Consider the following 10532-nt stretch of genomic DNA (forward strand, 5'->3'; position numbering starts at 1 on the left):
ATAGACCCTTACCCTCAAGCTGGTATAAGAATTATGTAAATTGATTGGCCTTTAAAAGAAAAAAAGCTTCCAGAACCAGGGGCTCTGACAATGGAGCAACCTACAAAGGAGGATTGTAGCCGATATAGTACATACATAGCAAGAAACTAGGTTAGCCAATGATTTTTTATTCACCTGAAGTAATTTAATATTATCAAGTGGTAAATTAGTAGATAGATCGATTCATATTTCATGCTATCCATTGCTTCTCCTTCCTTTAGTCCCTGACCATTAAAAACCATTTCATTGCTCATTCTTTTGCATTTTGTAGTTTTTGTCTCTTTATGATAGCTTGAACGTCCATATTTCAGCATTAAACTTGATCTCAAACCGCTAATATGTGTCTTCTCCTTTTAGAATAATGCCACCCTCACATTGTTATCTGTATTCCTAGTAATCTACGATGATTGAGGGATTGTGAATGGTTTTAACCAAATTATTTCAAACAAGAGCTACATATCTACGAAATCAGTCAATCAGGGCCGACACAAAAGTATACCCTGATGAACTTGTGGTGGGCATGCCATTCTAGATCAAGCAGGGAAACTAGTTGCAAGTTGTGAAAGAGTGCGACACAGTTGGGCAGACTGCATGAGATTGAGTTGCAGACAGAGCAAAGAACCACAATTGTTCACTCTATTAATAATGGAAATTCCAATTAATAAAGGTAAGCCATATGTTACAATCCCTTAAATAGAGACAGACGGAGAGAAGAAAGCAACATGTCCATGATCCCAAAAGCCCATTAAGTCACATTCATAAGAGTATCCTGGCGTACTCACCAGGCTTTCATAAAATCATCATATGGCTGGCCATGTTACCAGTGGTGTGCCAAAGTCTGATACAATCCTACTCAGAGCGTATCGTAGTACACATGTAACTCAATTATTCAATGGAAATTGTTGAAGATCCAAATGTAGATAACAGATGGGAGAAGGGGGAGGGGGAAGAGGAGAAGGTTCCTGGGGTAGTAAGAGAAGAAATGGGAATGGTCGGGTTGGGCGGCTGTTGGCTCTACGTTGAAAAGGGCCGCGTCATTCTACGAACCATGAGAGAGAGAGAGTGAGTGAAAACCCAGAGAGGGAGGTAGGGAAGGAGAGTGGAAGGTTTACTGTTTGAATGCCTGCCTCCCCTGGTCATGGGAGAGGTCCTTAAGTAGGCTTTCATGTGGGCTGGGACGGTGCGTGCATGATGGGCCCGGCCCGTGGCTTCCTCCGAGCGTAAACCCGCTGCCGGATCCTATCAATACTCCCCCCTATTGTGAGCAGCTTGTCCTCAAGCTGGAAGGAGGAAAATTGAACCCAGATGACAGACGCAAACTCCCATGTAGCTTCGGATGACTGAGGGAAGGCCCACCCAATGAGTGAGGACTTGGCACCTCACCGCGGATGGGCTGAAGGTAGTGATCTTGGAGGGAACCACATGCCAAGTGCGTTCTTCGGTGAGTAGTGGAGGAAGTGGCTGAGGACGCACGTTGCTGGGTGCGAAGCACTTGAGATGGGACACATGGAAGACAGGATGAATGTGCATGTCCTCCAGAAGGGTGAGGTAAGGCCCAAAGTAGCACGATGAGAGCTTCTCGAAGGGTTGTTTGGCCAAGGACTGCAAGCGGTAGGGGCGGAGCTTGAGGTAGACCTGCTCGCCGACTTCATATTCCACCGAGCGGCGGTGTTTGTCAGTTTGGGCCTTCATGTTGGCCTTGGCATGGTCCAAATGTTGTCGCAGGAGATCGAGATGGGCATCTTGATCGCAAAGGAGCTGGTCGACTTCGTCAAGCAGAGAGGGTGACAACCCGAAGTAGAGGAGGGTGGGTGGCGGCCGACCATAAACCGCTTCAAATTGGGACATTTTGATGGTTGAGTGATGCGAGGTGTTGTAGCTGAACTTGGCCCATTGTAACCAAGTACTCCAATGGGGTGGTTGGTCACCTGCAAAATAGCGGAGGTAAGTTTCGAGGCTCCTGTTGACCACTTCAGTCTGCCCATTGGTTTATTCTGGGTGGTAAACGGAGTTGTGACGGAATTGGGTGCCTTAGAGGGCATGTCACTCTACCCAAAACCCGCTCATGAAGATACTGCCCCGATCCGAGATGATGGATGTCGGTGTCGGATGCACTTTAATGACCTCCTCAGTGAACTTGTCAGCCACCTCCTTGGCTGAGAATGGATGATGAAGGCCGAGGAAGTGGGCGTATTTGCTGAGGCGGTCCACCACTACCAAGATCATGTCGAGGCCATTGAACTTGGGCAGGCCTTCCACGAATTCCATAGATATATCTTCCCAAAAACGTAGGGGGGTGGGTAGAGGTTGGAGGAGCCCCACCAGAGTGAGATGGGATGCCTCGTTCTGCTGGCAGATGTGACAACTGTTGATGAATTTTTTGATATCGCACTTCATACCCGACGAAAAGAATTGTTGAATGATGTGTTTGTACGTCTTGAGGAATCCACCGTGGCCCCCCATGGCCGTGGAGTGGAATTCCCATAGAATGGCAGAAATGAAGGTATAAGACTTGGGAAGTACCACCCTGCCACCATAAAGCAATGTCTCATTGGAGACAGTAAAGTGCGGTGGAGATGCTTGACCTGCTTTGATGGTGTTGAAGATGGTCGCTAGCTTGGGGTCTTCCAAAACCTCTTGGCGTATTGTTAGTAAGTCGCCCCAATGTGACCACAAAATGGCTCCTAGAGCGAGGTCGTCGTGGGTGGGGATATAGGAGAGGGCATTCGCGGCTATGTTGGAGCAACCAGCCTTGTACTGGATGGACAAAAGCTTGGAGAGCCATTTGATGTAGTCTCCTTGAACTTTGCATTGCTCTAACAAGAGCTTGAGACTTTGTTGATCTGTGCCAATGACGAATGGCTGGAAGAGCAAATAGTGGCGCCATTTGCGAACAGCAAGGACAATAGCCATAAGCTCCTGTTCATAAGCTGAGCGAGTACGGGTAGTAGCCGGAAGGGCTTGACTGAAATAGGCAACAGGTCGGTTATGCTACATTAACACAACACCCACTGCAGCACTCGATGCATTTTTTTCCAGCATAAATTCAGCTGCAACGTCGGGTAGAATAAGAACTGGGGTAGTGGAGAGAGCGTGGTTGAGCTTTTCGAAAGCAACTTGAGCATCGACCAACAACTTGAACATGCCTTTCTTGAGGAGGCATGTCAAGGGCCACGCGATAGTGGCCAAACCCACAACGTCCCGTAAGGTGAGGGGGGTCGGCCAATCTTGGACTGCTCGTACCTTGCCCGCATCCGTTGCCACACCCTCCAACAAGACCCAATGACTCCAATACTAGAGCGGGTTTGGAGGAAGAAGCACTTCTTGGTGTGGATGTAGAGGGCATGGTCGTCTAAAAGTTGCATGACTTGTGTGAGGTGTTCTATGTGTTCGTTTTGGCTGCGGCTGTAGATTAAAATGTCGTTAAAGAAAACCAGCATGAACTTTTGTAGCAGTGGTGAGAAGACGAGGTTCATCAAAGCTTGCAAGGTTGCCGATGTGTTAGAGAGCCCAAACGGCATGACCACGTACTCGTAGTGCCCCAAATGAATCTTGAACGTCGTCTTGTCAATGTCGATGTCATGCATTCGGATCTGATGATAACTGGATTTGAGGTCCAGCTTGGAGAAGTGTGACATGGCATGTAGTTCCTCGAGCAGTTCGTCGACCACCGGAATTGGGAACCAGTTGTGAACTGTGATTTTGTTCAAAGCTCGATAGTCGATGCAAGAGAGCCATTGGTTGTCTTTCTTGCGGACCAACAGTGCCAGGCTTGAGTATGGACTATGTGAGGGCCAGATAAGGCCCACATCGAGTTGCTCCTGGACCAACCGCTCCAGCTCATTTTTTTGACAATGAGAGTAACGGTAAGGGCGAGAATTGACTGCGCCCTTACCTTGCAGCAAGGTGATGTGGTGGTTCCACGTGCGCCAGGGAGGTAGGCCCCCTGAGTGGTGGAACACCTGAGGGAAACGTTGCTCCAAAAAGGCATGGGCATCCGTCGAGGCGGATGATGGTAGCGGGGGCTAGACAGAGAAATATACATGGTGTTCAACATGTCGGGCGCTCAGGTGGGCTGATGGAGAACCTCAAGAGAACTGCATTTGGTGGGGTCCCATACACCGTCGACTTAAAATTTCGAAAGGAACAAGTCCCACTACGCTTGGGTCCGCCCCAGTGTGTGCAATCAGGGATATCCCAGGATGATGTATGTGCTGAGGTCGAAGACCGGTAGAAGAGTAATGATGGCGGTGTAGACTTGGAGGTCAACGAGAACTGCTGCCGCTTGGACCTTCCCTTGCGTGACGGTCCTATTGCCGTACCAGATCTGATAGGGCGGAGCACTGTTGAACGAACGCCCTAGTTGGCATGCGAGACGGTGGCAAATGAAGTTGGTTGTCGCCTCAGTATCGATGAGGACTCGCACGGCGGGTCCTCTTATAATCCTGGATTTGAAGAGCGTGGGGGGAGGTGATTTCTGAGGGCCGCTAGGGACTCCACACGCACCACATTCAGTTGGGCATCTTCAAGGTTAACTTCCTCCTCAAAGTTTGAGTCATCTAGCTCCTCGGGGGGAGCGTCAGGGGCCGCCTGGTGGTAGGTGACGATGTGGATGCAAAGGTCACGGTGGCAACGATGCCCGGGGATAAAATGCTCGTTACACTAGAAACAAAGGCCTTGAGTGCAAGGGCGAAGGAACTCCTCCTTCGTAAGGTTCAGAGGGTGAGCCGGTGGATGTCTCTCTTGCCGGCCATTTGGCCCCCCTGGTGCAACAGCTGGTGGACGGGGCGGCACAGGCTCATGAGCCCGATAGGGTTGTGCCATTCGATGATTCTCAGAATCTTGCAACTCAGAGAGCGTAGATTCCGCTTCGAAGGCACAATCAATCAATTCTTCTGTGGAATGAGGTCAGAGCCGCTTCACTTCTGCACGAGGCCAAGACGTAGGGCGAAATGGAGAGCAAGCATGGCAGTGTCATCTGCAAGGGTCGGTAAATAACCCACCAGCCCCATGAAAGACGCCACCAGCTCATCCACGGTGACGGTCTATTGGAATCAGATGAGACGTTGATACGCCACATGGGGTTGGAGCCCGCAACGATGGTTGAGCTGTCATTTGAAGTCCCCCCAATCTTGGAAGTCAGTGCGGTCGTTGATGTAGCAAAACCAAGTTATCGCCTCGCCGTCCAAGTATGACGATGCAATAAGCAGGCGTTCAGCGTCATCCACGGGCACAAAGTGGAAATACTGCTCGAGACGGCGCAGCCAACGGTTCGGGTCTCCTTCAGAGACCAGGGGGGATACGCCATAAGGGACGGGGGGCGACCCATGTTACGGTGGCCCTTAAAGAATCCCGGACGATCTCGCTGAAACCTGTGGGGGGGGGGGGGGGCCAATACGCGTCCGAGATCGCGTCAAACTCCCCCTATATGCCCCCCCACCCTGGGTCCACTGGCTCGTCAGGCCGAGGAAGTACGGGCGGTAAGCGGCGAGGTGCGGTCACGGCATGATGTCCCCTTTCGTCGGTTTTGAAACCGCGGAGGGCATGGTCGTTGGGCCGTAGGTCTCCATGTTGGCCCATGTGTGTCCCATCTTGGCGGACCCTAATGGGCCCACTTGAGCTCGGTGGTGAACCTCGCAAGCCCAGGTAGAAGGGTCTCGTTCGGGCCCGGGCCGAGTCGAGTTGGGTTGGCCCGCCCCCCTTGATAAAACTAGGGCCCACCCCAAGGGTAACTGGGCTCCCCCGAAACGGGCCCGACCTCCCCCAAATGGTGAAAGGGGCCATGCACTGGCCCGAGAGGTTTGGCCAGGGTCGCAAGGTCCTTTCCCCTTTGCTGGCAGCCCGTTAGGGTTTTCCGGCGTTGGGAAGGCGAGGTGGCCATGCGGACCGACGACGGAGGCGGTGGGGGCTGAGCCCTGCTACGGCGGGGCATCGGCCCTCTCGTGGCCCGTGAAGACAGCAGTCGCGCGGCCGTAGGTTGCTGGACAACCCCCCAGTGCCATCAAGGGATCCACGATGGTGGAGGGGGCGCAGTGCTCGCAGGGCGGCAGAGGAGGTGGCGGTAGGAGGTCGTCATCCTTGTTGAAGGAGGAGTCTGACACAACCAAGTCCATCGTGCCTGGGGGCAGCTGTCCCACACCCTCATTGATCGCTGTTGTGCAAGTGATCCTCGTCTCCCCCGTCGGGCCTACTTCAATTGGGGTTACTGAAGTCTGTGCGGATTGTTGCTGTTGTGCCGCTATGATCAGCTACAACTAAGCAGTGATGGGCGCTAGGGCATCGGTGAGGGCCTTAACCCATGGTTTGTTGCTGCGAGCTGGGGATTCCTCCTCCGGCGTGGGCTCCATGATGAAGGCAGCGAGACGCGGTGGTAGTGGCGGAGCAAGCTGGCTCTGATACCAATTGATACGATCCTACTCGGACTCGTAGAACACGTGTTACTCAACGATTGAATGGAAATTGTTCAAGATCCAAATGTCGATAACATATAGGAGAAGGGGGAGGGGGAAGAGGAGAAGGTTCCCGGGGTAGTAAGAGAAGAAACGGGAATGGTCGGGTAGGGCGGCTGTCGGCTCTGCGTCGAAGAGGGCGCGCCATCCTACGAACCACGAGAGAGAGAGAGAGAGAGAGTAAAAACCCGGAGAGGGAGGTAGGGAAGGATAGTGGAAGTCTTACTATCTGAATGCCTGCCTCCCCCGGTCGCGGGAGAGGTCCTTAAGTAGGCTTTCATATGGGCTGGGCCGGTGCGTGCATGATGGGCCTGGCCTGTGGCTTCCTCCGCGCATAGACCCACTGCCGGATCATATCAATACTCCCCCCTATCGCGGCTCCTGTAGACCACTTCGTAGAACACGTTGGTGCCGCTTCGGCATTGTCGCTTCACCGGAAATGACGAAGCGTCAATCCACGACACGTCGAAAGGGGTAGGATGAGGTATGCTCAAGGTGTGCTTTTATTGTTCATTAATATAAACCCAATAATTATCCTCGTGGGATAGTTTTTTGGTTGTGTACAAAGATTCTTTAGTTCTATCATTTCTGAACAAATTAAACTTTGCAAGTCGGGACTTTGCAAGTCTGATTATTATTTTAGAGCTGTTAGCTTCTCTGACCATATAAAGTATGCTACAAAGGATATCATCCCCACGTCATTCCTACTCTCTGACCTCATCAATTGGCCATGCGCCGCATTTCATGAGGTCGTCGACAGAGTTTCAAGAAATAGAACCCAACTTATGTTTAATAGCAGTAAAATTTGGAGTGCGAATGAATGGTCAACTCCCCAAAATTACAACCAGAAACTCGAAATTCTTCCCCAAAGAACCCCCCTTTCTCGATGAAGGAGGCGAAGAACATTAACCCTGCCCACCGGTGATGTGCCAAAGACAAGGTTTTGCAAGTCTGATTATTATTTTAGAGCTGTCAGCTTCTCTAACCATATGTAGTATGCTACAAAGGCTATCATCCCCACGTCATTCCTATACTCTGATCTAAACAATTGGCCATGCACCGCATTTCATGAGGTCGTAGACAGAATTTAAAGAAATAGAACCCAATTATCTTCAACAGCAGCATGATTTGGAGTGGGAATGAATGGTCAACTCATCAAAATTACACCCAGAAACTCGAAATTCTTCCCCAAAGAACTCTCCTTGATCGATGGAGGAGGCGAAGAACACTAACCTTCCTCACGAGAAACACAACCCAACAACTTATCTTCAACAGCAGCACGATTTCGGACTGGGAAAATGAATGGTCAACTCCCCACAATTACACCCAGAAACTCGAAATTCTTCCCCAAAGAACCCTCCTTGATCAATGAAGAAGGCGAAGAACACCAGCCTTCCTCACGAGGAACACAACCCAACAACTTATCTTCAACAGCAGCATGATTTCGGACGGGAAAATGAATGGTCAACTCCCCAAAATTACACCCAGAAACTCGACGAAGAGCACCAACCTTGATCAAGATATATCGACAAGAGGGGGCCGCTGGTCATCGCTGACCTTGGAAGAAGGCAGACCTCGAGCAATCCCCTTGGTCTCGACGAAAGTGGCAGAAGACATCTCCATCTGGGAAATACGGACAGCCCCAATTAGCCGCTCGGGGAGCTCGTCCTCCTCCTGGGCCTCCACGACGAAACCCATATCAATGGTGACCGCGGAGACGCACCCCAGAGCGAGGTGAAGGATGGCGTTGGCGATGGCGGAGCTACCGATATCGACATCGATCTCGAGGTAATTCTCCCCGCGGCGGTACTGGCAGCGGAGAGCCCGGCCGAGGAGGCAGGCTGAGTGGCCGCCCACGGCGGCCCGGACGAGCCAGGGCCCGCGGACGAGCCGGTTGACGAGTTTGAAGCGGGCGTCCCGGAAGGCGTCGTCGGAGTGGACGAAGCAGTGGAGGAGGGAGGAGGGGGGGAGGGGGTCGTCGGCGGCGAAGTAGAAGACCGCGCTGTGGTGGTCGCGGCCGGGGATTTGGAGATTGACGGCGAGGAGGAAGGCTTTGGGGGCGCGGCCATGGGCTTGGGCGCGGCGGAGCGCCGCCATCACGCGGTTGTCCGCGCGGCCGAGCACGTCGTCCAGGCGCGCGGCGGCGCGCAGCCAGTCGACGCCGGCCGGGCGGAGGAGATAATCGCCGGAGGGGGCCTTCTGCCGGCGGGAGAAGAAGCCGCGCCCCCGCAGAGCGAAGAGGCTTCCCGGCGGCGACGCCCAGCCGTTGGATCCCCCCTCCAGGTCTACGCGGCGCAGAGATCCGCCGTTGATCGCCTCCGATCTCCACTCCGCCGTGGATCCTCCCTCGCCATGGCCGCCTTCCTCTGGACACATTTTCGAACTGGTCGGATTGCAGGTCGACGGGGCGGTTTAACCCGGCCTGGAGAGAGGGGGAAGTTATTACACTTTTGCCCTTGCCTCCCTCGCTGGATTTTTGCCACGTGGCGATTGTGGGGCCCAGACCTCTGACAGGACGGTTTGTGCCACGTCAGGATGCCCTTTTTTTTAAGCAGTGGGCCCGTCCTTGATACTTGCTGTAGTTGCTGGTATAGTGCACGGATGCGGACGGGGATGCGGACGGGACGGTAGCTTTGTCCGTGGATGTTAATGGCGGACGAAGAATCGCCTAAACTGGATGATATTTTCGTTCATGCGCAAAATAACCGTCTCGTCCGCAGCCTTGGACAGAGGGCGGGACGGTTTCTGCGTCCTGCAGGAGTCGTGTATCAGTCTGAGAGCTCCAGCTGGAAGTTGACACATGGTGTGCCACGTGTTGAATTCCGAGTAGGGGGTATATGATAACACCTTAAATTTGGTCTTCACTTCAAGCAATTTAGTGCAATTTATGCATTTTTGGAGATTAAAATGGGGTTGTTATCATATATTTACATGTAATTAATGTTTCCAAGTATTTTCTGATTTTTCCCTAATTTGTTGTTAATTTTATGAATTTTCTGGGATTTATTTAAGCTTGAAATAATTATTTAAATGAAAATAAAAGTTATAAAATTTAATTTTTACGTTAACTAGCATGGGAATGAATTACTGAATTTTCTAGAATTTTATGGAATTTTCTAGGATTTTTTGGGAATTTTATTGGAATTTTTAGGGATTTATTTGAGGAAGAAATGATTTTTTAATGAGGAAAATGATATATTTATGAGGGGAAAATGAGTGTTGAAATAATTTTCAAACTTCGAGAGGCTTTTCGTAAATACGTATTGCAATTATACCCCAAAAATGGCTCTCGGTCGTTTCGATAGGGGCATAGATACAATTACGTAAAAGTTGCAGGGATTTAATTGAAAAATGTCATGGTATGTTTTATAATTTCAGGAAAAATCCGTGGAGAGAGAGTGTGAAAGGGGATCTACACAATTTTTTTGGACGGCACGAGGCGGCAATTTCACATTTTAAGGACTTTAATGCACCAGAGTAGTTTTCGCACAATGGATGTGGCCTCAGCTCGACTGTCAAATGAGAATCCGATGGTGCTAGAGGAGGGGGGCCACCGGGAGAAAGAACGCGCCATTTGAAGTTTAAAATTTGTCAGCCAATGAGACAACGACACATCATTGCATGTTTAAAAAGAAAATTTAATAAATAAATAGATTTAAATCCAATGTCTAAGATTGGTTTAAATTCATTTATTCATAACTTCTGATCCTGAAGTCCGATCGAGATGATTTTTTTATGGATTTGCTTTTATTGACCTCATGTATGGTTGGATCATTCAGATCAAGCCTGCATTGATAGATAAAAATTAATTACTAAACATGGGTAAAATGGTAATTTGTACAATACAACCTAAGTATAAAAGCTGAATTTCGAGAGGATAAACTCATTCTTGATGGTGCTCTATCACTGCTGCAAGACAGAGAGGAGCTCCAGCTTGGATCAACCTGTTTAGTACCTTTTTCTTCATTGTATTTGAATTTTTAGTGTACTTTGGATGATGTTTTAGTTGAATTTCTTCATCGTTCTTCTTGAACTTTGTCTGAA

General features: G+C 50.4%; 2 protein-coding genes across 2 annotated transcripts; both read right to left on the reverse strand.

The window, feature by feature from the left end:
* Positions 1 to 1202: 1202 nt before the first annotated feature.
* Positions 1203 to 1887, reverse strand: LOC144712671 (uncharacterized). The gene is made up of 2 exons (XM_078586936.1): positions 1423 to 1887; positions 1203 to 1319 (listed from the first exon to the last, which is right to left on the reverse strand). Exons 1-2 carry the CDS (start codon positions 1885 to 1887, stop codon positions 1203 to 1205), a joined length of 582 nt encoding a protein of 193 aa, XP_078443062.1.
* A 5741-nt stretch (positions 1888 to 7628) lies between these two features.
* LOC144713222 (enhanced disease resistance-like protein (DUF1336)) lies at positions 7629 to 8884 on the reverse strand. The gene has a single exon (XM_078587745.1). It carries the CDS (start codon positions 8862 to 8864, stop codon positions 8004 to 8006), a length of 861 nt encoding a protein of 286 aa, XP_078443871.1. The 5' UTR covers positions 8865 to 8884; the 3' UTR covers positions 7629 to 8003.
* Positions 8885 to 10532: the final 1648 nt, after the last annotated feature.

This window comes from Wolffia australiana, chromosome 15 (assembly GCF_029677425.1).
Source record: "Wolffia australiana isolate 7733 chromosome 15, ASM2967742v1".
NCBI lineage: Eukaryota > Viridiplantae > Streptophyta > Magnoliopsida > Alismatales > Araceae > Wolffia > Wolffia australiana.